This window comes from Panthera leo, chromosome D2 (assembly GCF_018350215.1).
Source record: "Panthera leo isolate Ple1 chromosome D2, P.leo_Ple1_pat1.1, whole genome shotgun sequence".
In the NCBI taxonomy this organism is placed as follows: Eukaryota; Metazoa; Chordata; class Mammalia; order Carnivora; family Felidae; genus Panthera; species Panthera leo.
This window is the reverse complement of record NC_056689.1, coordinates 76,941,417-76,968,883: the sequence shown is the minus strand read 5'-3', so window position 1 is coordinate 76,968,883 and position 27,467 is coordinate 76,941,417. Positions and strand designations below refer to the sequence as shown.

Below are 27,467 nucleotides of genomic sequence, written 5' to 3'. Positions count from 1 at the left end.
AGAAGTTATACAAAGAAAGGATTGTTACGCTTGTCGTAGCGGGGCAATAGGACATAAATTAGCCATTTTTCCAATGCAAATGTTTATTTTCTGCCAAGATATTAAATTTAATTTTAGTTCAGGATAGAAACAGAATGACCTCAGCATAGCATACGCCGCCCTCAGTCTTTGCTTAGCTTTTGCAAACCATTGTGTGCTTATCATAAATAGTGTTTATTTACTAAGGGCAGCTTAATACTTCACTGTGTTGTGCTTAAGTGAAAAAAACCACATTCATAAGTATCCCAAAGATTTCTCTGTTCTCTTGGCTTCGAGAATGCCCAGAGACAAATATATGGCTATTAGTATGGTGTGCACCGAGCTTCTGAGCTTAGAAATACAGTTCATTGTGTTCACTCTGGATTTTCTTCATTATTAATTTTGGGTAGTTAAGGATTTTCTAAACTGTGAGGTCAAAAGAGATTCCCCTCAATTTCTAGAATTTTCTTTTTCCTTTAGGGAAAAATTAGAGATTCCTTGAAATGCGTTTAAGATTCATATCATGTAACTTGGCCAGGAATGTGACCGTAAAATCCATTGGTATTTGAATAATAGTGATTTTAAAGACCTCACTTCACAGAGACAAAAAAAAAAAAAAAAGAACAGCTTTAACATTTTTTCTTTGAGACATTCTAAATTACAAATATTCAATTGGCTCAAGATCAAAAGCTCCGCATTGTTAGCACTTAGGAAAGCTGACCACCTCACTAGCGAGGATACCTTCCACAAAGAAAATAAATCGTGAACACAAATGTGAAATTTAATAGCTGTTCCACCCGTAATTGACATTCTCTAAAACGTCACTAAGAAAATACTCAAGCGCGTGTGTACCCCAGGTCTCATTAGTTCCATATGATAAATGCTCCATGCTTTTGCAAGCCGCTGAAAGATTTTTATATTTAGTTCTGGAATTTCCCTCGCTACACCCCTTCACCAGATGCCGTGTGCTAATCCCCTATTTACACATTTAGGCTGACGCTGGGCAAACCTCTGGGGGAAGGTTGCTTTGGGCAAGTGGTCATGGCTGAAGCAGTGGGGATTGACAAAGAGAAGCCCAAGGAAGCAGTCACCGTGGCAGTGAAGATGTTGAAAGGTGAGTGGGGTGAGGGGGATGGGTGGGGGTGGGAAAGGGGTGGAAAGTCTTATCAAGAATGTTCCTTTTGTGGCATGTGAACTCTATCATGGCAGGGGTCAGAGAGCACATAGTTGACCTAGGGGTTGAGAAGTTTTCCATATAAATCAGCATCCCGGACAGACGATTTATCTTGAGCTGTGTGCACTTACAAGAAAGAAAAGCCAGTTTTGTTAGAAAGTGGTAGCCTCCCAGATTGTTCTTCGTCAGCTCCTAGGTGATGACCGTGATTTCCTATTCCCTCTATTTTTGTAGATGCTTAGAAAGTAGCAACTCACGTATGATTGATTAATTTAGAGGAGCATCGGCCTCTTGGATTTGGGTCCCAAACCTTCCCTTACAAATAAAGGAAGGTTGACCCTTTCGGAGGGAGTGAGGGGGTGCAGGGAGAGGAGGTCACACCTTCTGTTTTGTAAGAGAAACAAAACAGAATTGACACTGGTCTGGGAGAATCCCTCAGAAAGCTAAACGGACACCAGCAGGATCGGTGGCTGGGCAGAACCTTCTGGGCCATGTGAGCAGTTACCCCGGGACGTGAACGTCACATGTCGCTGTGCACTGACCTTCCAGCCCTGCTTCATGCCTATGTCCAAGGAGCTTACGGCGTTTCAAACATTAACTTCTTCCTCCACAGTATTCTTTTATGAGACGAGTTATAGGGAACGGTTACATTATAAATCCTGTCGTAGGGATCTTAGAAAGGACGGTTTTTCCCACGTGTCTGGGCAGAGACACCTGTTCTTGAATATGGGTGCCTGACCCATTTGTGGATGCTTCCTGAATTAGGCTCTTTCTTTCTTTCATGGGCTGTCGTGGGATGATCCTGTCCCTCCCTGTGTGGGGAGGTAGCAGGTGGAAGGAGTAAGAAAGATGTTTTTTTTTTAAGTTGTTGATCTGCATGGCTCCCAAGAAAACTGGGGCGTTTTGAGGTCCTCACATTGGGGTTTGATGCCTGGGAGGACTGTGCTCCCCCACCCCACGTGTCTCAGCTCCACCAAGAGAGGTGGCCCTCTGGCTTTCATCTTGTGTGGCCGGGGCCTGCCTCGTGCGCCCTGGCCCTCTTGCGTGGCAGGTGTGGTGGGCTGCATGCCCCACAACAGCCAACCTTGGCACCCCCTGGCCACGTGCCAGGGCACGTGTGGGGAGGGCCCAGGCTTCCCGCCTCCTTTGGCAGAACTTCTGTTTGGCGTCTGGAGTTCAGAAGTGGAGGTCTGGGGGGGTTATTTCTTTGGATGTACCCAGGTTGGTCCTCCCTTTCAGGATGGAGGAAGACGTTAGCCCCAGAGCCCTGTCAGGCGTCCTTTTTTTTTACAGCCATTGGATGGCTCACAGCAACATCCCAGCCCTGTCTGTGCTCCGTGTGTCTGTCTTACCCTCCAGTCAGTTAATTGCATTGCTCCTCCTTTTGTGAAGCTGAAAAGCTTTTTGCAATGAGGCTGCTACGTATTTCCTTATCTCATTGTTTTAGTAAATGCAGATTGTTCCATATTGAATTAGCTCAGAGAGGTTCACGTGGAAGAGGCTTGCCACTTTCTAGAAGCTGTGAGCCTGTGACTGTAGGACCTAAGCCGCTTTTCTTGAAATTATAGAGCAGAAGTTTAGAAAACTTTAATTCTTTTATGTTGAGAATCACAGCCCCCTTTGAGAAACCCATTACAGAAGGCATGGGCCTTTGCCCACTCAGAATGCACACGCATACACACACACACACACACACACACACACACACACACACACACACACACAGTTATGAGGTGCCCCCTGAACCTGTCTGTGAATTTTCTAAGGGCTACAAGGGCTTGGATTAGCAGCACTTGGTCTAGAGAAAGTCTGTAGTGATTTGACATACCCCATCGGGGTCCTTCTCCCCACCCCTGATGCGCTCACAGTTGTTTTCAGACATCTTGAAGTTTGATAAGGTTTTTTCTGAGGCCCCTTAGATCTGCCAGAGGATGGAATTATTTCATGATGAATTTAAACACCTCCCTCCCCCCGCCCCCGCAATTTGTGAGGTTTGCTGGAAAAGAATTGGCCTTTAGCAGAAGAAGGTCTATATTTCTAGTCCTGACTTTTGACCTCATTGACCCCAAATTAGCTATTTGACACGGATCGGGGCAGTTCCCCGTCCGGGCCTTTGCCCCCTTCCCAGTAAAATGAAGGAGATGATTTGGAAAGTCTTTTCTGGTTCTAAAATTCAATTTCATGCCGTTTCAACTACGTTTTTGGCAATGACTTACAGCAGCAGCTGACGGGTTAAAAGTAACTGGTTTTTAATTTACCGAATGTTTGTAGATGATGCCACAGAGAAGGATCTTTCTGATCTTGTGTCAGAGATGGAGATGATGAAGATGATTGGAAAACACAAAAATATCATAAATCTCCTTGGAGCCTGCACTCAGGATGGTGAGTAGGAGGAAAAAATGCTTTCATCCAAATAATTTACGCTTCAGTGTTAGCATCATTTTAGAAACGGTTGGACTTTTGGATCTTGCTCCTAGGGCACCTCAAGTGCATGTTTAAAGTTCTCTTTAAAAATCCCCTTAGGAAGATGTTCCTGGCCATGAACACAAAGGGGACTTTGTGACCGTACTGGGGGACTGGGGAATGGTAGGCGTTGGGTGGCTTTGGATGGGAGGGCCTTATAGAGTCCTGCTGTTTTGAGGCCATAACCTGGAGGGTGTTCGGAAAGGACAGGCTCCTTGTGGTTTTGTCTGATGGTGCTAAGAGGGATTTCTCAAAATAAGACCCTATGTTTGGGTTGACAAATGCCTTAAAATGGGGATTGAGGAAGCCATGTCTTGCTATGGGCAGCGGATGGCTGAGCTCCCAAGACTAGCTTAGAAGAGGAGAGAGTAGAAGGAAGGGACACGTTATCTGCCTCGGGGGAGACAGCCCTGGCTTCTCCCACTGGGGAGCTGACTAGCACTTTGGGACTCCGATTGAGGATAATTAATAGACTTGAAAATCCTATCTTTGCCTCAGCAGCTTCTCTTTTAGGTCGATACCGGGAGTCGGGAGACTTTCCGTGGAGGGTGATGGTAGATATCTTTGGTTTGGTGGCCTTTAGCGTGGGTCTCGGTGGCCACGACTCGTATTTGCCCGGTAGCGAGAAAGCAGCCACAGATGATGCAGATGTGAATGGGCCTGGCTGCGTGCCAATACGATTTAATTGCAAAAACAGGCAGTGGGCAGGATTTGGCCTGCGGGCTGTCATTTGCCAACCTCCGATCTGTGCCTCGGAGAAAGGATCGCACGTGTGTGTAAGGAGGCGTACCCAGAAGCGTTTGTTTATTACCAACCTGGAAGCAACGTAAATGCCCATAAGTATAGAGAAATAAATAAAGTGTGGCCTATTTATATGGTAGAATGTATATATAGCTGTTGAAAGGAATGATCTAGATTTTTTTTTTTATCAGCCCGACTGGGTTCCTTCCTCAAGGATAATACGTAGGGGGAAAATGTTGCAAAGCCATATCTTCACGACGCATTTATGTGCTGGAAACCAGTGCATTGCTTATCGATACATATATGTGGGTAAAATGATTTAAAATGAACGGGCAGAGAGAGATCTCTGATAGCCATTGCTCTCCAGGAGGGCACTGGAGCACCAGGAGGGGGGCACTCGCCGTACCTCTGTTTATTTCTGGAAGACTTTGGGGGCTCTATTGACCAAGTGTCGATTGGCATTTTGGGGAAGAGGAGAGGTGCCGCTGTCCTGTTTTTGTGTGTGCTTTTCCGTATGTTCAAATTCAACAAAAAAAGCGCCGGCTTGTGAGAGCTCACACTGTGCTGAGGTTCCCGGGGGGGCAGATCTGGGAAGGGTAGTCGCCTTCCTGAGCTGCTTTCTCTACTCCGTCCGCAGGGCCGCTCTATGTCATAGTTGAGTACGCCTCGAAGGGCAACCTCCGGGAATACCTCCGAGCCCGCAGGCCCCCCGGGATGGAGTACTCCTATGACATTAACCGCGTCCCCGAGGAGCAGATGACCTTCAAGGACTTGGTGTCCTGCACCTACCAGCTGGCGAGAGGCATGGAATACCTGGCTTCCCAGAAAGTGAGTCCTTCATATTCTCCTCAGTTGGGTAGATTCCAGTTTAAAAAAAAAAAAAAAAAAAAAAAAAAAAGAAAGAAAGAAGAAGACTGTGAAGAAAACAGGCTCTTTGGACGTGCTCGTTTGCTGAGTCAGGCCCTTGCATGTCTCGTACAACCTGGAAAATACTTACTGCATTATTCACACAGGGGCTTAGTGAACTCTTTTCAAAGCCAGAGCAGCCTCAGAAACGTCAAGGGACTGCATAGATGAGCAGAAAAGGTGTCTCCTCTCCTGAGATTCAGCTCTCGGTAGAGAGCCGCGGGCGTTGAGGGCGTTGAGGGGGCGTGGGTGATTGTTTTTGGCTGTATTCGTTCTGTGCCGAGTTGGTGGACGTAGACTTTGGGTGTTGGGTTTATGGTTTTAAGTTTGAAAGGGCGTTAAATATTCTAAGAACAGAGATCAGGCGAAGGGATATTTTAGTAACATTGAGTCCTGGATGTCATCTGGGTTTATTTTGTCTCCTCTCGCGGGGTGACCCTCTGGTTAGAAGTTGGCCAGGTCCCCTGAGGTGAACCGTCTGCATTCCAAGCATGCCCCTGGCAGTGGAACTTTAAACATCTGAGTTATTCTGAAAGCAGTTAGACAGGTGCCCTGATGTCCTCTGGGGCATTTTGGATAACCCAAGACACCCTTCCTTAGCTCACGCTTTGCAGGGAGGGTTGTAGGACTTTGTCCTTGGGCAGAGGTGGGGTCACTGCCTACCTGTGCTGGAGCTTGAAGCCCATCTTCGGGTCCCCAAAGAAGCGAGGTTCTCTCGTGGGCATGGGCCCACTGTCACCGTGGGGACCTGGGCTGGGTCACGGCCGTGCCCAGTCCTATGAGTGAGCGAGGCAGCCCGCGCCTGACCCCATGGCGTTAGGGATCCGGGGGAGGGGTGGCCACATCTCCGCCCCTGCTCCTGCGGCCACATCGGAACCCGGCCAGACCTACCACGTGTTCTGTTGTTGTTGCAAGAGAGTCCAGACTTGAAGACTTTTTCAGATCTTTTTCTTCCCCCCTAAAAAAGCGCTCACCGTGTAGATTTTAGGAGACAGTTTGGTGCCTGCCTCTGTGTGCAGGTGCACGAACCCAGGGGAGTTTGTCACCTGAAAAGCCTTTGACGTGAGGAAACGGTCAGATCCGGAATGTGGGACATTTCACAAGACATCGCTTCACAATGTCAGCATCACGAAAGACAAAAAGTACTGGGGAGATGGTTCCAGATTAAAGGCAACTTAAGAGGCAGGACAGCTCCATGTACTCGGGTGACCCTGGACTGGGTCTTGTTCAGGATGGGAGGGGGGAGGGGCAGCTTTTATCAAGAACATTTATGAACTGAAATTTGAATGTGGACCGTATTCGGTAGTACGACCAGATGGATCCGTGTTAAATCTGGAGGTGGCGATAGTGGCCTCGTGTTAAAGGTAGATCTTTGCTCAGGTATTAAGGTGTGAAGTATCAGTGGGGTCTGTAACTCACTTTTCATTTCTTGTTTTCTAATGTTTGTTTATTTTTGAGAGAGAGACGGCGCAAGCAGGGGAGGGGCAGAGAGAGAGGGAGACCCAGAATCCGAAGCAGGCTCCAGGCTCCAGGCTCCAGGCTTCGAGCTGCCGGCCCAGAGCCCGACACGGGGCTCGAGCCCACAAACCGCGAGATCGTGACCTGAGCCAAAGTCAGCCACTTAACCAACTGAGCCACCCAGGTGCCCCTGCAACTCACTTTTGAATGGTTCGGGCATAAATAGTGTGTTCGCGCAGGGGGGATTGCGCGTGGAGAGGAAGACCAGCGCGACAGGTGAACCTGGCAAACGTCGGTATCCGTTGTTCTAGTTCACCTTTGCTGTAGCTTCCAGATAGTCCTAACTAAAACCCTGGGGAGTATGACCTGCCCGCAGGCTGCCAGTTGTGACCCTCAGGTCTTGGTCACTCTGGACCCTCCCTGTGTGGGAGAGGGGGAAGCATTCCCATAGAGGGTGGTGGAGTGGATCCAGTCCTGGACCTCTTGGAGCAGGAACCTCGGGCGGCAGCAGGAGAGATTAACAAGAAATGTGGGACTAAAAGTAAGTATGTAAAAGGCTGAGAATCGTGCTGTGCAGGAAACAGGCAGTGTGAGGTCAGTGGGGGGCCCGGGGCCGGGTGTGGGCGCAGGTGGCCGGTGGCCGCTCACGCGGAGGGAGAGCTGTGCGGCTTCTGGGGAGGGACGTCGAGAGCAGGGTGTGAGATGCGGCTGGAGGCGGGCGGGCCCTGCTGATTCAGGGCCTCCCAGACCCGGGCTGGGCGCTCCTGGCACATGGCGAGCCACGGAGGGGCCTGACGGGGTTGGGTTTTTGCTGCGAAGCTTGCTCCTTCTCCCGCTGCTCGTGACCACTGGGTTAGAAGCTCGGGGTCCTGCGGAAGGGTGATGGTGGTTTGTGTTAGGGTTTCTTGGCTCCCAGAGGCACTGGAGGAGACCACTGATGTGGGATCTGTTTTGCTGTCGGGGTACTGAGTAGATTTCCGGTCGGAGAGCCTGGATGGCGGTGCCGCTGATCGGGACGAGGAGGTCTAGGGAGTGGGAATAGATTCTGGTGGGCCATCCAGGATGCACCTTGAACATGCGCGGGCGCCCTTCAAGGGCCGCTGTCGAGCAGGAAGCTGCAGGCCAGAGCTTAGCTCCGAGGGCTGGGCTGGGACCTCGGCAGCCAGCAAAGGAAGTGTAGTTTCAAGGCACGGGGGGGGGGGGGGGGGGGGGGGGGGGCATCTAGGCGGGGAGAGGCGGAGCAGAGGGGCAGTAGAAAAAACTCTCAAATCTGGAGCTTGGCTCAAAGTACCCGATGGCAGTAGAGGCTGAGGGGACTCAGAGGTCGGGAGGAAAGGCAGGGTGTGGTGTACAGAGGTCACAGGAGGGGTTTCAGAAAGGGGGGTGTTCTTCTGCTCGGAACAGGAGAGGAGAATGCGCCTTGAGCCAGGCTCGTGGAGCCCGTGGGGATCCGCCCCTGCTCCCAGCTGAGAACTCGGACATCCTTCCTCCTCTGTTCAGTGTACTAGAGAAGGAACCAAGGGTCAGGTGAACTTTGTGAAAGGGGGCAAGCGAACACATTTTAGGATGAAGACCGAAAATGCGCTTGTCAATGGGGTTGTGATAATAGCGATTCTCGCCGTGATTAATTACTACCTATTTTTGAGAACTTAACCTCTGCCAGGCACAGGACAAGCCTTTTACATACAGTATCATCCATAACCTCAGAACAGCTCTGAGATAGGTGTGATTTTAGGATAAGGGAGGACTGTTAGGAGGTACCAGGAAACCTTTGGGCAGGTAGGTATGTCTAAGTCATTGTCTGTATTTCCAACATGGGGACGCCTAGGTCCACAGAGAAAAGTGGCTGGTCCCAGACCTGGCCCTGTGGTTCGTTCCTCACCCACCCCGCTCCCCAGACTCCCCTGCTCTCTCAGGGAATCCCTGCTTCACTCTGGATGGAGGGGAGGACCACTCACACAGGGTGGGCTAGAAGGGACAGAGCTGTGTTCTGATAGGGCCTTGCGGGGTTCCCTTAGCTGAGGATCCTCTGCAGTTAAAGCCCTAGAACCGATATGAAACTGGTGGTCGATGAAGATCTTAAGAATGGTCCCCTTGAGGGGCGCCTGGGTGGCTCAGTCGGTTAAGCGTCTGACTTCGGCTCAGGTCACGATCTCGCGGTCCGTGAGTTCAAGCCCCATGTCGGGCTCTGTGCTGACCGCTCAGAGCCTGGAGCCTGTTTCAGATTCTGTGTCTCCCTCTCTCTCTGACCCTCCCCTGTTCATGCTCTGTCTCTCTCTGTCTCAAAAATAAATAAACGTTAAAAAAAATTAAAAAAAAAAAAAAAAAAAAAGAATGATCCCCTTGAGCAGAGCCTGCTTCCAGAAATGGAGGGCTTTTTCCTGACAGTGGAGGGGAAGAAGCAGGGAAAGGGCCAGATCCTGGCCTGCCCATACGCATGCCTCATGGCCGCTAGCAGTGAGCTTACTGGAGGCCAGCTTAAGGAACTGTTGAGTGAGCTCTCTGGCTCATTACTGATGGAATGCAATTATGAATTCGCCTCAGTAAACATTTACTGGGTCAGGCCCTGTGCTCAGTGCTGGGGATATAGAGATGAACTTGTAGGGCCTGTCCTTGAGCGGCTTTCCGATGTAAGTGTGTGTGTGTGTGTGTGTGTGTGTGTGTGTGTGTGTGTGTGTTGGTGGGGAACTAGGCAGTGGGCAGGTAAAGAAGCACCGTGATGTACACGGAATACAACTAGGTAATATGGGGCATTTGAGCCTTGTACAAATTATGAAAGTTGTGCTGTTTCTAGTTCAGAGGCCACTAACTTTTCTTCTTACCAAATCCCCAAACCAGTTAAACTTACTCCCAGGTGTTAAGTCTGAGTGGGTGTTTGTTTGGTTTTGGTTTTTTAATTTAAAAAAAAAATTTTTTTTTTAACATTTATTTATTTTTGAGAGACAGAGAGAGACAGAGCATGAGCAGGGGAGGGGCAGAGAGAGGGGGAGACACAGAATCCGGAGCAGGCTTCAGGCTCTGAGCTGTCAGCACAGAGCCCGATGTGGGGCTCGAACCCACGAACCACAAGATCGTGACGTGAGCCAAAGTCAGACGCTGAACCAACTGAGCCACCCAGACGCCCCGGTTTTGTTTTTTTTAAAGCAAGCACCAGCTTTCCCATCTGTAAAATGGGTGTAATCACACCCATCTCCTAGGTTGCCATGGGCATTTAATTAGGTCAGCCATGCAGAGGCACCCATTACACAGTCTGGGTCATAAGGATGTTAGTCTTTCTTCCCTTAGTGACCCGTTGATCTCTGCTTACTTAAGAAATGGAATACCAAATGGTCTGAGGGCCCTAGTTATGTAAATGATCAGCGCTGCACTGGAAAACAACTCCTGATTTCTGCAGATGATGGGAATTTGGCTTGATGTTAATTATTTTCTTTTCCTGGCGTGTTGGTTCCAAGTCTCTTACTGTTCAGCCCAGAGGGTGGGCGTTACAGCCCAGAGGGTGGCCGGGAGTGTTTGATAGCATCGTGGGATGTGGGAGATAGGTGCTAGATTCTGGCTCTCGCCCAGATGATGATGGAGGCCACTGTCGTGGCGTCTCTGAGTTGAGCCCTAATGTGTGGTGGGAGCCCAGCGTGTGGGAATCCAGATTCTTCTGGCCGCACGGCTTGCCAAATGCACAGAGCTCGCGTCGGCGGGGAGCACGCCGCCGGGAGAGTTTGGCCAAGGGCTTGGAAGTTCAATCTGAAGAGGCCTCCAAACTAGGAACATGGCTCCCACCCGGCCTGGTCCCCAGACGGCTTCTGCGAGCTCTCACGTTTCCTGCTTCCATTCTGGCCAGGCACAGGCATACTAACTTGTGGGGCTTTCCTGCTTTCCCTTTTCTGGCGTTTGCGCATCTAGGGGGGCCACAGAAGCATCTAAAAACCAGGAATTGTTGGGCGGTGGGCAGGGAAAGAGAATTCCCGATTTATTCTTCAGAGAGAGCTTGGCTGGCTTCTCTATACTGGCCATTTCGCAGAGCGCCTGTCTGCAAAGAGCCCCATTTCGCCTTTGTCAAGTGGCCTGATAGGACTCTCCTTCTTCTGGTCATTAACTTTGCCAGGAGCCCGTGTAAAAGCGTTTGAAAGGGATATTTGTTCACCTCTTTATACCTTACCTTTTCCAAAAAATAGGGGGTGATGATTTGGGATTCTAATTACCACGTATCATGATGAAATCTTACTATGCTGAAATGTAACTGAAACGTTTAGAACAACTTGCAAAAGTATATCATTTGTAGAAAGGAAAAATGGGAATTAATTATCTCTAGACCCAAGACCGAAGAGCGAGTTTGTTTCAGAACTAGAAATTAGCCGCCCTGTATAGCGAGCATTTCAACATTCCGCCCTGCTGCCAGGCAGGTGACAGGCATAGGTTGGACCCTTTGTGTGGGCTGGTGCCTTCTGGGACATGGACAGACAGGCGTTAGTCATGATCTACGCCGGGAAAGGACGTGGTTAGTACTTTGAGAAACGCAACTTGTGGGAAGCCTAGCAGGTGTGTAAGGCTGAGTTTGGAAGCTTGGAGACCCGTTAGGGGCAGTGTGGCATCTACGGGGACGGAGTGGGCAGTGGTGACGTCCTGGGCTAAGTGGTTAGTAGTGGGGATAGAGCAGGATGGACAAAGGGCAGAGGCATTTGGGGGTCGATGTCAATAGAACTTGGGAGGAGGGTGCAAAGAATTCTGGGGTGTATCTCTGAGAGAGAGCCGAGACCTTGAATTGGAGGTACCAGAGAGATGTTAGTGCGGAAATGTTGCATAGCCTGTGGAAGATAACAAGGAGAGTCCCGGGAGAGAGAGGTCAGGAAAGAGGTAGGAATTGGCAAATCTTTTGTATGTATCTAACAATAGAAGCCCTGGGGTATGTGGAAATACACAAAATTGATGGGACATTTCCCCAGTTTTCAGGGACCTGGGGAAGAGAAGAAGCTAGGGGTCGCACTCAAGGGGGGTGGGGGTGCGTTTCTGAAAGGAGCATGAAATCAACAGTGTCCAGAGCTGCAGAGGGAAGAATTGAGGCGTTAGAAGAACTCACTTTGGTCTGACAAAAGGTTCCTCCATCGACTTTCAGAGGCGTGGGGATGGAAACTATGTTTGCGGACTGACCAGGAGGTAAAGATGATGTGGTTTTGGAGGTTAACTAGCTCTTCTGAGTTTGTCTGTAAAGGGAGGGAGAGCAAGTGTTGAGATAAAAGATTTTAGAATAATCTAGTTACAGATCTCGTATGAAGGACACCAGTGTTGGTCCTTGGTGTATCTTTACTCTTCAAAATGACTGGGGCCTTAGTTTTTTAGTTTTGTTTTTAATTTTTTTTTTTAATGTTTGTTTATTTTTGAGAGATAGAGCTCGAGCAGGGGAGAGACAGGGAGACACAGAATCTGAAACAGGCTGTCCGCACAGAGCCTGACGCAGGGCTCGAACCCACGAACCACGAGATCGTGACCTGAGCCCAAGTCAGATGCTTAACTGACTGAGCCACCCAGGTGCCCCTAGTTATTTTAATTAGAAAAGAAATAACCAATTTTTGATTTATGTTGTATTTCCTCTCTGCATCCTAAGAAGTATGTTTTCTCTTTATTCTTGAAACATTTTGAAATCAGTTCTTTCTTGGTTTCAGTGCATTCATCGAGATTTAGCCGCCAGAAATGTTTTGGTAACAGAAAACAATGTGATGAAAATAGCAGACTTTGGACTGGCCAGAGATATCAACAATATAGACTATTACAAAAAGACCACAAACGTAAGTCAGTGGCAATGATGTGGTGGAAGGAAGGGGGGCGTGGGGGTGGCACGGAATGTTCTAGATGAAAAGATGATAGATGCTCATTCCTCTGCCCTTTATCCCTGTTCTTTTGCTTTACTCTTTTTTTTTTTTAATGTTTATTTATTTTTGAGAGAGAGAGAGCGAGCAAGCGAGCAAGCAGGGGTATGGCAGAGAGAGAGAGGGAGACACGGATTCTGAAGCAGTCTCCAGACTCCGAGCTGTCAGCCCAGAGCCCAATGTGGGGCTCGAACTCACGGACCTCAGGATCATGACCTGAGCTGAACTCAGACACTTAACCGACCGAGCCACTCAGGCACCCCATGTTTTGCTTTACTCTTGACCAATTTCTCAAGAAGTAAATTTAAGCTATATTTAAGATACCTTTAGTAAAGGTGAATAACCAGCAGCCTCTTGGGTCAAGAACTTCCCTAGCAAAGACTAGAGCTTGGGAGTTTCTAGGTTAATTTTTGCCTAGAAGGTGGTCAGGATGTGTCTGTGTGCTAGGGAGAGAGATGGTCGTGAGAATCCAGAGAAATGGCATTTTATTCATGCGCCCAAATCTGCACCTTGCACGTTCTATCCAGGCCCTGCTAGAGCTGATTCCTTCTGCTCTCCTGACTGACCAGTGAAAATCATTAGCATCCGCTCTTCAGTGAGGCACAGCCTGCTGAGCTTGCTAAAGTAAATTGGGTTTAAGAGAGTGGCTGTTACAGTTTTTTTCCCCACACTTGCAGGGGCGACTTCCAGTCAAGTGGATGGCTCCAGAAGCCCTTTTCGATCGGGTGTATACCCACCAGAGTGACGTGTAAGTAGCTCCTTTTCTCTGGCTTCTCGCCATCGGGTTGCGTTGCAAAAAACACCGTGTTCACCGCTCTTGAGTCTTCGGTGCCTGCCGTATCTCACACGTTTCTGGAAGGTGCAGGAGCCGGCCTTAGAAAGGACGGATTTTATGGTAGGCTGGTGACCAATGCCGTGTTACTAATCTGCCCAGCTTCAAAGCGCACGCGGGAGGCGCACCGCAAAGCCACCTCTGGCCAGAGCGGAAGTGCCCCCCACCCCCCAACTTATTCACGGATGTGCGGCCTCAAAGCCGCTATCGAATTTGCCAAACTGGTGGCATGTTCTTTGCTCCCTGAAAGAAGGAATTTTGAAACTTCTCCTACTCGATGGTCATCTATCATACTTCCCCCCCCCATCCTAGCTTTGCCCTGACAGAGAAACGCTGAGTGGGGCACGGTCTGCTCTGGTGACTTCCACGGGGCCTGATGGCTCTGTGTACCCTTTGAAAAAAATATCAGACCTTGTCTTGGCACCCTTGAGAACGTTAGAGAAACAGAGTGAACATTCTATACTATGTCCGTGATGGTAACACCTAAAAGTATTGTCAGGGTCAGGCTCCCAACTGATGTTGTCAACTTTTAGGTTTGGAAATGAGGTCGAATGATGTTCCCATGGTGGGACGCTGGGTGGAAGGTTACAGAGCATCTCTCGGTACTGTTTCCCCCAAGGTCCCGTGAGTCTAGAATTCGTCCAAAATAAAAAGCTGAAATCAGTGGAGTTGTTTTTATTCGTGGGAGCAGGAGGACCCCCGGGGTGGGTGTTGATTCCCTGCCAGCACGGTCCCAGAAAGAAGGTGCCGGGGGCCCGTGTTTGCAGGGAGCCAGCTGCCTGCGTGGGGGTGCCACTGTTGCTCTGCACAGAACCGGGGAGAGTTTTCGTTTCTCACCCCAAACCTGAAACTCCTCCGGATAGAGTCAGTAGGGGTGTGTTTCCAGAGCCACAGTGACATAGGTAAATGCAGGAATGTCAGCTCGATTATGCCAGGAATTGTCAACATCCTGAAGGGGGCCCAGAAAGTCCAGCTGTGGGTCTCCGCAAGGTCAGGTGCACATGGTACCTTGTGAGTTGTTTTCAGATTCTTTTGTGGGAAACTCATCTCGGGCCTAGGATTCCTCCAACCTTTTTTTTTTTTTTTCACGTTTTTTTTAAATGTTTCTTTAGTTTTGAGAGAGAGAGAGAGAGAGAGAGAGAGACAGAGCACAAGCAGGGGAGGGGCAGAGAGAGAGGGAGACACAGAATCCGAAGCAGGCTCCAGGCTCTGAGCTGTCAGCACAGAGCCCCATGAGGGGCTCGAACTCAGGAACGGTGAGATGGTGACCTGAGCTGAAGTCAGAGGCTTAACCGACTGAGCCACCCAGGCACTCCCCCCCCCTTTATTTTCTTTAAATGTTTATTTATTTTGAGAGCGAGCAAGAGAGAGGGGGAGGAGCAGAAAGAGAGAGAGAGAAAGCGAAAATCCCAAGCAGTCTCTGAGCCGGCAGCCTGGAGCCTGATGGGGGGCTAGATCTCATGAACCGCGAGATCATGACCTGAGCCGAAATCAAGAACCAGGCGCTTCACCACCTGAGCCACCCAGACGCCCCAGGATTCCTGCATCCTAACCCCAGCCTGATGCTAACTTTCTTTCATGACCTTAGTAAATCAGGAACCGTTTGTGCCCTCAGATGCCCCACTGGCTGCGCTGGGCAGCTGTTACCTCCAGCATTGGCTTGCTGGCCTTATTCTGTCAACTGCTCCTGCTGGGGGGTCAGGCACATGGGCCGGACGGCAGCATGAAGAGCTTTGCCGCTTCCGAGTCGAGATCCTCACATGCGAACACCGCATTTAACATGAACAACTTCACCTGAGAGGGATGGAATCAAAACCCAACCACCCCAAAGCTCCACCAAAAAAAAAAAAAAAAGATGGTTTACCATCACTCGCGTGTTGTCTGTTGATGGAAAATTCCTTGAGAACATCCCTCACATCATCATCACTTGGGGATGCTCCTTCGGGGCAGGAAGGCACATGTAGGATGAACTTCAGGAGGGCTCGGGTCATTTGTCTTTGAACATGAGAAGTGGGTGGGTGTTTATTTTCTTAACCGGGCACGTTGAGGGTTTTTGCGATTCGGGTGGGTTAGTAATAACTGTGTTTTCTCTCTCCTTTGTAGTTGGTCCTTCGGGGTGTTAATGTGGGAGATCTTCACTTTGGGAGGTTCACCCTACCCAGGGATTCCGGTGGAGGAACTTTTTAAGCTGCTGAAGGAAGGACACAGGATGGACAAGCCGGCAAACTGCACCAATGAACTGTAAGGGCCATTGTCTCTCTTGACGCTGTGTGGACCCGCCCCCCTCCATGCCAGGAACCCTTCTCCTGACTTACTTCGGGTTTTCTAAGGCCCCTGGTTTTCTGTACATGCTCTAAGAAGAGTTACTGCTGGAACTTTCTGGGCTCAATCCCAGAACTGCAGTAGATAGCCACACTGATAGCCATGACTGTCCTAAAGAAAGCACATTGACGTGTATGGAGTGAGCTTTAAATCACAGAGGGCATCAGGCTTGCGGGCCGAGGGCTCCTACCTTTGTAGAGTGATCTTCCTGGACCACTGTGCTATGTCCTACCGTTGTCTCTCCTCAGAGAGACAGGGAGAGATACGCCTGGCCTTTTCGCATACATAAGCTGGAAAGCCGTGGGGCTGCCCGCACGGAGAGGGGGATTAAAGGCCAGGATAGCTTTTCTTCACTGTGTGCACCGGCCTCCAGCACAGCCAGGGGGAATGGGTGTTTCCACAGCTTTGTGACCGCTGGAGATTGCCCTTACGATTGACATGGGCCCCCATTTCCTTGGAACAGACTCGTGTCTGGTGACCTGTGTCATACCCACGGTTTAGCACAGAGAATTAAAAATTTGTCCAGGTGCTATCCTTGGAGCCCCAGGTCTGACTGGAAAACCATGAGCTGGTTTCTAGAAAAACCTAGCCCACACTTCAAGTGGAATTATGTTGTGTTTGTGACATGTGTCCTGTGCAGTAGAATCAGTGCTTTGAAAAGGAGGCTCTCTCTTCCCAACCCCCCAGGGTTAACTGAGAAGAGTGATTGTCCCAGAGACTGTGGTCTATTGTGTATCGTTTCATGGGGATTTTATATCCGTAATCCCATGAGTACTTTTCACTGCACAGTGGACATCTGATGAATGGCCACATTTTATAGTATATTATATAAAGGTATTTATTGTGCTGCCTGTCATTCCTATTGCTTTTTCTACTATAGAGGGTCTGTCGAAACCCATAATCAAGATAAGGCCTGGGACCCTGGGCCTGTCCAAGAGTTAATCAGGACAGCCCAGTGCAGCCCAGTGATGGCAGATTAATTCATAAAGACCTTACCTTAAAGTTGTGGTTTTCAGACTTCATTTAAAACAAACAAACAAACAAACAAACAAAATCTGAGGAAGCTTTGTCCTCGACAGTCATTAAAGTAAAACCCAAAGCGTGAGAGAGAAGATTCTCTGTGTAGTTGCTCTGGTCCAGGCAGGGGGTGGGGGTGGGAGGGGGTTGCCGGGGACAGACTGGAGACCCGGTCCCATAATAAGGCTTTTCCTGCCACGTCCCAAAGTGCCCTTGAAGGTGTGATACGCCCATGGGGTGTCACCGTCACAGGAGCGCAGAACCCGGCAGTGAAGGCATCTCGACAAATGTCTGTCTTCATGGCATAGATACTGTCCTGAGACACTTTGGGTAAAGTGATGTTTTTGTAGCTCAGAGCGCCTTTCAGAGGAAACCAAGAGGTGAATTTGGTGGGGGCGGGGGCAGGGGGAGTGCAGAGAACTGCCTTCTCATCTGGAAAGTTCTGATCCATTGTCATCACTTCGGACGTGTCTCCATAGCGCCTCTTAAAGCTGGCTTCTAGCCGGGCGCCTAGTACGTACAGAATGCATTCACCAGGAAATCCGTTTCCCCAGGTATATGATGATGAGGGATTGTTGGCACGCCGTGCCCTCACAGAGGCCGACCTTCAAACAGTTGGTGGAAGACTTGGACCGAATTCTCACTCTCACCACCAACGAGGTAAGAACCCCCCTTCCAGGAGCCCGCGGCCCTTTCTTGGGAGGCCGGTGCGGCGCTTTCAACGCAACCTCGCCCGCAGGAGGCTGCGCTGTGGTCGATCGTTTTCCCACGGGGCTCAGACAGAGTCAAAATCTCTGCGCCTCCTGAGTCCTGATTTTTCTCAGAGCGGACTCACGCAACCGGACCCTCCGCGAGGCTGCGCCTCTCTGGCTCTGGGGTGGTGGGTAGGAGAAGGGGGGAGGGGAGAGAAGCGTCCGGCGGCAGCCTTTGGGCTTGCATGGGAGGGTGCGTGGGCCAGTTGGACTCCGCACCCTAGTCGTTAGTGGAGGAGCCGCCGATGGGCTCCCTTGGAAGCAGTGGACTGCCATCTGAGTTCCCGCACGACACACGCCCCTGTCCCTGTCCGCCGTGACCCTGTCCACTAATGGCGTGTGACCTCTATCCCCGGGTGTGTGAATGCACACACAGTTTTCCTCTAACGGGCGACTTGCGATTTTTTTTTAATTTTTTTATTTATTATTGAAAGACAGACACAGAGCATGGGCAGGGGAGGGGTTGAGAGATGGAGAGACACAGAACCCCAAGCAGGCTCCGGGCTCTGAGCCGTCAGCACAGAGCCGGACGCGGGGCTCGAACTCACAAACCACAAGATCATGACCTGAGCCGACGTCAGTCGCTCAACCAACCGAGCCACCCAGGCGCCCCTTCGGCTTGCGATTTTTTAAGTGAAAACTTGTATTTTTTGTCAAGATATGTTTTCTATAAAATATTTCTAGTCTGTACCAGTAAAAGAAACACCCCTCACTGTCCGAATGCAGTCCGGGCAGTGCCTGCTTCAGCATGCAGACAGAGAGTGGTCTGTATGGTTGTGGAAAATGTATGATCTGAGCAGGAGAGAGCATAAAACCCAGCAAGGCCAGAAAACCCCCCACGAAAAAACTGTTCACGAACGAATTGGAGACATTCAGTGAGGGTACAGAGAGCAGTCTTCCCTCCGAACGAGAAAAAAAAACCTCCCCCAAACCCACAGTTGTCTTACCAACAGCAACGAAAGCTTAAAATTGCTTAAATAAAAATAATATATTTAACGTATTTTTAAATAATACATTTAATAGTATGGGAATGATTTTTTCAAAAAAGAAATAATCCGAAGCCTTAAGCCAGCAACATTATCTTGTGCGTCTAACTGTAGCTGATAAAAGGAGAGATTGCATTTAAATGAATACAGCTGACCTTCAGAAGTTGAAAGGAAAGGAATAGTTCAAGGGGGGGGAAAAAAAAGCAACTTTCTTCTCCTGCCAAAATTGTTGTTTCTAGTGTAAGTTCCTTTAACCCTAGACTTGGACTCCACTGATATTCCTATTTTTTCCCCTATCAGATCTGAACATTTATGGCTGCATGTAGCAACTGGGACAGCACTAATGTTCCATTTTAATGGTCCTGCGTCTATGCTCTGTGCTACTTTATTTATATATTTATATTTAAAGCGGGCCCATTCATGCTGAAATTTACATCTAGCATCCTAAAATAAAGCAGAATGCCATATTGTCTAACGGATATAAAAATCGAAGTTTCTTTCCTTCTGAAAATCATTACCATATGCTGGAGAAAAATGGTTCCATTTAGGACAAAATTTCATTTTTATCATTGTAAGCAAAAAGTTCTCTTTTGATGTGGTGGGCGTGTTTGTTTCCAGTTGTGCGGTTAATGCTGATGTTGTTGGAACTTACACATCCCCCACTCTCGGATGGGGGTTCTTTTCTTGCCAACCCTGGTGATGAATTATAGCGGTTTATTTTTTTTTTAATTTAAAAATTTTTTTTTTTTTTTTTTTTTTTTTTGGTCTTTTAAAATGTATAGTCGCCAACATTCTGTGGGCTCTTTTCTGATAACACGGGGGCTGGTTGTGCTGTGGTCTGCACTTTTTGTCTCCCCTCAGCAAAACCGCCTGTCCTGGAATGTCACTGGCTCGGGGGGTGTGAGCAGAACGGCCCCAGTGTGTGAGCCCAGCGGGGACAGCGAGGCCCGGCTGTTTCCCCGTTTAGAAATCTTCCCATAGTTCGCAGAGCGGGGGTCTGCAAACCTCGTCAGTAAAGGGCCAGATAGTAAATATTGTCATCATTGGGAGCCAGACCGCCTCTGTTGGCAATATTCAGTCCTGCCATCAGGGTGAGAAAGCACTTACGGACGATGCGTAAATGAGTGTCTGTCTTCTGGATAAAACTTGATGGACCCTAACATTGAAATTTTGGGTGAATTTTATGTCATTTTATATCATTTTAATGCTATGAGATACTATTCGTCTTTTGATTTCCACCCCCCCCCCCCCCCCCCCCCCCCCCCCCCCCCCCAACCATTGAAAAATGTTAAAAAACCATTTTTCGCTCATGGGCCATACAAGACCAGGCAGTGGACTCAGAGCCTACCATAAGTCGGAGGAAATGTTATCCTGGGTCACCCCGGGGAGCTCAGAAGAGCCCTTTTTGAATTTCAAACTTTTCTTTAACAGTCCATTATGGATTGAACATGCACGAGTCTATCCGAGCCTTTTCTGAACCTGTTTACATTTTCAACTCGGAGGGCTTCTGAGAGTGATGATTACATCTGTGAAATTACCCGCTGAAGGGAGACATATTCCCCTTAAATGATCCTAGAAACTGCAGGAGTGAAATGTAATTCGTAAAATAAATATTCATGGTCTCAGCTATTTAAAGGGGTCCCAGGAGTCCACAGCACATTATGTTTTTGTCATTTTGCCGGGGCTCGAATTTGACCCGGGTGCTCTCTCTCGAGGAGGCACATAGTAGCCAGCCGCTCGCCCGGGGTCTGTGCCAGTGGAATTGACCTGTCGGCACCTCCTTCTTATCAGCTGGGTTTGGACGTTCCCTGCTTGCCCATAGTTCAGTCACGATGGGTTGTAAGAGAAAAGTCGAGGGCAGCCTGGAGTAAACCTAGTTGGGGTCTCGAGGAGGTCTTGGTGGGACCCGGGTGGGGGCTGGACCTCTGGAATCTTCAAGGGGCGCCCCTGTCCTGTCCCCGCTATCGCGTCTCGAGAGCCTGCGTGTGAAATAAAAGTCTTCTCTTCCCTTCTTTCAGGAATACTTGGACCTCAGTCAACCTCTCGAACCGTATTCACCTTGTTATCCTGACCCAAGATGAAATAAAACGTCTCTCTTCCCTTCTTTCAGGAATACTTGGACCTCAGTCAGCCTCTCGAACAGTATTCACCTAGTTACCCTGACACAAGGAGTTCTTGTTCTTCAGGAGACGATTCTGTTTTCTCTCCGGACCCCATGCCTTACGAACCATGCCTTCCTCAGTATCCACATGTAAACGGCAGTGTTAAAACATGAACGGGCTTGTCCTTCTGTCCCCAGACAGGACGGCACCGAGAACCTAGCCACACTGAGCAGGGAGGCCACGCCCCCGGGAGCTTGCTGTCTCCGCTTGTATATATGGATCAGAGGAGTAAATAATTAGAAAAGTAATCCGCACACGTGTAAAGAGTGTATACAGTTGGAAACTTGTAACCTTCACCAGGAGAAGAAGAATGTTTCTGGGGCAATCGACTTGTCCGTGGGCCACCACGCACCCGTGACCCACTGTGGGTACTGGCTGTGGACCAGTTGGACTCAAGGCAAACGCATGTTCTGCCTTCCTTGTGAATTTTGTAATAATTGGAGAAAATATATGTCAGCACACACTTACAGAGCACAATTGCAGTATATAGGTGCTGGGTGTATGTAAATATATTCAAATTATGTATAAATATATATTATATATTTACAAGGAATTATTTTTTGTATTGATTTTAAATGGATGTCCCAATGCACCTAGAAAAATTGGTCTCTTTTTAATAGCTATTTGCTAAATAAATGCTGTTCTTACACAGAATTTCTTAATTTTCACCGAGCAGAGGTGGAAGGATACTTTTGCTTTCAGGGAAAATGGTATAACATTAATTTATTAATGAATTGGTAATATACAAAACAATTAATCATTTATAGTCTTGTGTTTTTGTTTTTTCGTAATTTAAGTGGCATTTCTATGCAGGCAGCGCATCGGACTAGTTAATCTCTTGCTTGGACTTAACTAGTTATCAGATTCTCTGACAAGAGAAATATTTACCGAATATGACTAATTTGGGGAAAATGAAGTTTTGATTTATTTGTTTAAACTCTGCTGTCAGATGATTGTTCTTAAACCACCAAAATGCCGATAGTAAGCGAACCCCATTAATAAGAAAGTATTTTGTTTTGCTGTGCAGCCCTGTCACTGGGCCCATGGATCATGTAACTGGACTTCCCAAGACAAATGGTACCAGCGCTCTCTTAAAAAGATGCCTTAATCCATTCCTCAAGGATGGACCGTAGTTGAGCTGATAGCAGAATGTACTTCTCTCCGGCAGCTGGACTTCTGCCTGAGTCGCACGTTAATCAGATTAGCCTGTATTCTCTTCGGTGAATTTTGATAATGGCTTCCAGATTCATTGGCGTTAGAGCAGCCTCTTAGAGTCTTAACATCTCATCGTAGAAATTGAACGTTGAGTTGTTCTGCTGATAGTTTGGGGGATACTTCCATCTTTTTAAGGGATTGCTTCCGTCTAGTTCTGGCAGGACCTCGCGGAAAGATCCAGCCTGATACCCGTGTCAGACACGATGTCGCCGTGTTGTTGGTTCTGTATTCAAGTATCGTGTTTTGCTTTGGAAACACCTACTCACTTTGCTATAACCATGCAACATGAATGCAGATTACACTGATTCTATTTGTTATGGAATTGGAGAAAGTATTTAATAAAGCCTGTTAATTTTTATACTGACAATAAAAATGTTTCTACAGATATTAATGTTAACAAGACAAAATAAATGTCACGCAGCTTATTTTTTTAATACTCTTGTCTCACCAAATGGTTTCCTGTGCTTGGAGGGGTGTCGACTCGGTGCCGTTCGGTGGGATTGCACGAAAGCCAGAGCCGGGAAGGCTCGTTGTTGGCTACAAACCGGTGATGAATTGTCAGAGGGGTTGGCTGAGACCAGCAGAACCTGGGACCCTGAGACCGGTGGATCCAGTGGAAAATCAGGGGAAGCTGGTTTATGTTCTGGCTCTGTTGCTTCTTAGGGCCCCAAAGATGTCCTTGTAGCTTTGTGGGCCCTAGTTTCTCCCAGAAGAGCAAACGGGGGATGGCACGGGTGAGAGCTTTGCAAACAGGGACGTGGTGTTGTAAGGATGCCAGGTGCTGAAAAACGTATTCAGAAGGTAGGGACACTGGGGAGGGACCTTGAAACCTCTTAGGCTGGCTTCCCCATGATGTACGGAGAGGAGAGTTTGCTTCAGCATTTCAAAAAGATAGCCTGAACAAATTTTAAAATGATTTGACCTATTTCCATGCCACCAAGAATCTGAAGAGGGAAATGGTGTTCTTCCTGCTAATAACGTGCAAATTCTATGACTCAAGCTCTCATTATACCTGCCTGCCAGCCTCCGTAGCAGGAAAGGGAGACAAAACTAGCCTGACTTCTCCCAAACTTCAGCCGTGCTCTCGGAGCCTTATGGTTGAAAAGTGCCATGTTTGGGGCCTTCATTGTGTTTGAGGCCATTAGTGGACCGAGGGTCTTACCGGCTATCTGGAGGGTGGCCTACCGGCCTGGTTCTGCATTTGCCAATCTCCCGTGCTCCCCACCATCGGTCATCAGCAGAGCAGAGTTGTAATCCCACCCAAGAGAATGGGACTTCAGAAACTAATTGGAAGCAGCTTTTAATTACGTGTGTACAGGAGGATTATTCTGCAGCCCACTGGGCATTGTCACGGGAGTCGGGGACCCCCTTGGCCCGGGCTGAGGGCTAACTTACTGGTGCGGCACGCGTGTTTGAAGCTGGGTGCTGCATCCGTAAGAGTCCTTCTCTGTGAAGATCGATGGTGTGCATTTTATGCCTTTGGGACTAAAGGGGCAGTTTATGGCTTTTTAGTCGACAGTGGAGATTCGAATCCCATACTGGCTATTGGCCATTTTGATTTTTGAATTATTTCGAGAGACTTGTCATCGAGGGAAAGATGGCAGAATGGTCCATGAGAAGGATGAGAAATACTTCTTTTTTTGAGCCCTGCCCCAAATAAACAGATGGAAGCAGGGTATGATAGCAATCCTGGAGCTTCTGGTCCTCCCCCCCCCCCCACCCCCGCCACCGCCGCCCCCCACCAGACCCAAGGAAAGCAATGGAAATTAGTTGAACCACAGTGTGATTGCCATCATGATGTGAGACCAGTTCATTTACAAAGAAACAAAAGTCTCGGACACCTCCGTGAGAAGTGGGTCGTCCCTGGGCCTGCCATCTCCAACTGGGAAGGGTGTGGTCAAGAGGCTGCCTCGGAAAGTAGCTGGTGGTGGGGTCAGGCAGGGTGGGGAGGATAGAGTGGGGCGGAGAGATGGGGCCTTCCGGAGGGTTCTGTGGATTCCCTTGGGACTGGGTACCCTTCTGCCCTGTTAAGCCTCTCAATCCTTTACCTCAGGGAGCTTCCCTCCACACAGGAACCTAAAACACGCAGTTACAAACCTCTGGCAAACTTGCACAGCCATGCACTGAGGACCCAGCCACCATTCTGGAAACAGGAAGTTGGTCCACTAGCTTGAACCATACAGTTAAGCCTCCGGAAGGGTGGCATACAGAGGTCCCCACAATTACAGATTAGGAACTGGAGGTTCCTGAGCGTGGCATGGCTGGGAATGGTCTAAATAAGGCTGCAGCCTTGCACAGTACTGGAGAGAGACGGTGATAGACTGAGACAGAATGGATTCATTTATTTCTTAAAGCCGGGTGATGTTGGGCAAGTCTTGGATTCTATGGGGACTTTGATTTCCTCGACCGTAGGACTAGTTAACCACCAGCCTCGCGGTCCCGCAGTGAGGGCTACCTAGAGGAACTTAGCTCAGCTCCGGCACACCAACCTCAATAGTGTCCTTCTAAGAATTTGTTTTTGTACCTTTGTGATTTTTTTTTCCTAGTGTATTCACAAGGTTGTGCAACCATCGCCCCCTAATTCCAGAACGTTTTCATCACTTCAAAAGGAAGCCCTGCCCCAATGAGCAGCCACTTCCCATTTCCCTTTTCCCCTGAGCCCTGCAACCCTCGATCTGCTTCCTGTCTATGGATTTGCCTGTCCTAACCATTTCACAGAAACGGGATCGTAGTCCAATACATGGTCTTTTGTGTTTGCCTTCCTTCACTTAGCATGGTATTTTCAAGATTCACCCATTTTGTAGCATCTATCGGTAATTCCTTTTTATTACCAAATCCTATTCCACTGTGTGGATATATACACATTTCGTTTATCCGTCCGTTGGTTGATGGACCTTTGGTTTCCACTGTTTGCCTATCAGGAAAAGTGCCGCTATGAACATTAGCGTACAAGTGTTTGTGTGGACATAAGTTTGCATTTCTCTTGGGTGTATACCTAGCAGTGGGATCCCTGGGTCACACGGTAACTCCGTGTTTAACCTTTCGAGGAACTGCCAGAGTGTTTCCACAGTGGTTGCACTATCTTACATGCTCGCCAGCAATGTATGAAGGTTCTCGTTTCTGTATATCCTTGCCAACATTTTTATTGTCCGTATTTTTTATTATAGCCATCCTAGTGGGTGCCAAGTGTCTTCCTAAGAATGTAATAGCCGAGGAGATCCCCCCCAGATCATGAGTGAAAGATACAGAATACCTTACTGGGTTCTCTAGAACAAAATAATTGGCCTGGCTTTTGCACTTCTAAAATGGCCAAGATCGGTGAGAGGGCTTCAGTGGAGGCTCATGGAGCAGAGGGTGCTGAGAAATCGATCCTTCTCTTTTTCCTCTTGGCCGAGAAAGGAAGGAAGCTCGGCCACGGGCTGCAGAAGGAGAGACCTGCTTCCTGGCCGGAATCCTTGAGTGCGTCTCACGTCCCCAGTTTTACACCAAACGAAGTCTGGGGGACTTGAGCGATCCATTGGGACTGATTCATGCACCATTACTTATGTATGCGCATGGGAGCCCTCCTTATCCAGCCAGCGTTTTGATGTTATTTATTTTTTGATGTTTTTAAAGATGAAAGCAAAGTTTATCTTCTCTCACATTTCATCCCCAGGAAGCCTTGAAATGACTTGGCCGGGCACGGACTGCAGGAGCCCTTCCACGTCTTAAGTGACGTTCTGGAATGGGGCCCTTCTTGTGTCGTTTTTGCCTCAGGGTTCAGGGGGTTTTGATGGGCTGCTCCAAATTGCCTCTCAGTCCTGGCTCAGAGGTCACACGAGGTGCTGTGGAAAGAAGACAGTGGATAGGACAACGATCCGCGTTGACCACCTTGCCACTATCTCCCATTAGCTCAGGACCTTTGAAATAAAAGGCAGTGGGTTTCTTCTAATTTGCAAATCTGAATCCTAGAGTATGTAGCAGTTGAGTGGCAGAATTGGGTTTAAAATACGTATGCAGGTGAGTGATCTTTCCTCCTATGGCTCAGAACACTGCCTCCTTCCGGGCTGTGTCTTTTTAGTTTCTTTCTCTCTTTTTAATTCCTTAGTTGGGGTCATTTAACCGAATCCTGCCTGTATCCCTTTCAAGTCAAAGTCTGTAGCACGATGTATTTGGAAAGGGACAGAGAACCTCGATGGATTTATAAATTAAGAATAGAGGAGGAAACGTATTCTTCTTCCGGAAAGGGATGATAAGTGATCTCTCTCAAATGATTGTTGAATTAAATAAGACTTTAACTGGGAAGCACTGAACACAGTGCCTGCTGTGTGGCCTTCAAATATTAGCAGCAGTTTATGCTTATATTTATCATCTTTCTACAGATACAGATGTAAACATACACATAGATGTAGATACAAGGTCAGAAAAGTATAAATATGTATATGTATTTACAATTACTACTGAAGAAACTGATTCATGAAATTGCTAGGCAGTTGTGAATTTCATGAGGTCTCCCCCCACTTCCCTGAACAAACATCATTTAACTTTTACGTTTGTAAAAATGACCAAAAATTCTAAAAATGAAATTATGCTTACAACACTCAACCTGTTATGGTCCCCTTTTTAGTTTGATTTTTTTTTTTAAGTTTTATTTATTTTTCAGACAGAGAGGGCAGGGGAGGGGCAGAGAGAGAGGGAGACACAGAATCCCAAGCAGGCTCCAGGCTCTGAGCCTTCAGCACAGAGCCCGATGCGGGGCTCGAACTCACTAACTGTGAGATCATGACCTGAGCCGAAGTTGGACGCTTAACCGGCTGAGCCACCCAGGCGCCCCTATGCTCCCCTTTTTAAACAAGAATTTGCTCTCTAAACCTTGCCAGGCAATGCCCTGTATGAGCTTTAAGGGACGAGTCAACGTGTTAAGAACTGTAGGGACCAAGCTGGTGAATGGTTTAAGTACCATGGTCTGAAAGACCAGAAGTAAAAGTTTGGGAGGGTTTTTGCAAGGGAAGCTCCTTCCTAGCCTTGTATGTGATGTTGTTACAAGCAAATCAAAATGGGTCCTGTGACAAAAGGAAATATCCTGTGGACAAAACAGAGAAGGCCTGATGCGTGTTCTACCGGGGTTGGGATTGTATCATTTAGGGGCTGTCCCCCTAAATCTACGGGAATTATGAAATTAACGTTGTTACCCAACAGGTTTGGAGAGATTGAAATACGCACTGTTCCATGGGGGAACTTCATTAAGAGTTCTGGTTGATTCCAACATATCTCCTTCCTACAGCGCGTACTGGGAGAATGGAAATGAGAGAGGACGGCCGGATAGTTTGCTCTGCAGACCGAGAGCCGCCCTTTAGTTATGCTGTGACTTGATCGGCCGCCTCTTCTGGAAAAAGGCTAAGTGTATCTTTGCATACACTAACCCAGCGGGAGAGGAAGAAAGAACCTAGTTTCCTTCCTGGCATCATCCTTACTCCCCATGAGACTAGCCCTTTGGTTGCTTTGTATTGGATTTAGATCTGACCAAAATGCAGACGCTCCTGGTTTATTGCTGGCCATCACCCAGTAGCTGCCAGAGCTGTGA

At 48.3% G+C, this 27,467-nt stretch overlaps 1 protein-coding gene and 1 long non-coding RNA gene across 16 annotated transcripts in view; one reads left to right on the top strand and one right to left on the bottom strand.

Annotated features, from left to right (window-relative positions):
• Window positions 1-22,311, top strand: part of FGFR2 (fibroblast growth factor receptor 2) — a 108,508-nt gene extending 86,197 nt beyond the window's left edge. For 14 of the 15 annotated variants that reach the window (XM_042907859.1, XM_042907858.1, XM_042907857.1 and 11 more), the window contains 8 exons: window positions 1,011-1,132; window positions 3,464-3,574; window positions 5,034-5,224; window positions 12,415-12,537; window positions 13,296-13,366; window positions 15,554-15,691; window positions 17,344-17,449; window positions 20,638-22,311. In XM_042907859.1, coding sequence (XP_042763793.1) covers window positions 1,011-1,132; window positions 3,464-3,574; window positions 5,034-5,224; window positions 12,415-12,537; window positions 13,296-13,366; window positions 15,554-15,691; window positions 17,344-17,449; window positions 20,638-20,802 — 1,027 coding nt within the window. In that variant the 3' untranslated portion in view covers window positions 20,803-22,311. Of the gene's footprint in view, window positions 1-1,010; window positions 1,133-3,463; window positions 3,575-5,033; window positions 5,225-12,414; window positions 12,538-13,295; window positions 13,367-15,553; window positions 15,692-17,343; window positions 17,450-20,545 lie in introns of all 15 variants that reach the window. The other variant, XM_042907854.1, reaches the window with a different exon arrangement.
• On the bottom strand, window positions 13,087-14,497 carry LOC122201879. The gene is made up of 2 exons (XR_006194359.1): window positions 13,356-14,497; window positions 13,087-13,237 (listed from the first exon to the last, which is right to left on the bottom strand). It is a non-coding gene; the product is annotated as an uncharacterized LOC122201879 (long non-coding RNA).
• Window positions 22,312-27,467: the final 5,156 nt, after the last annotated feature.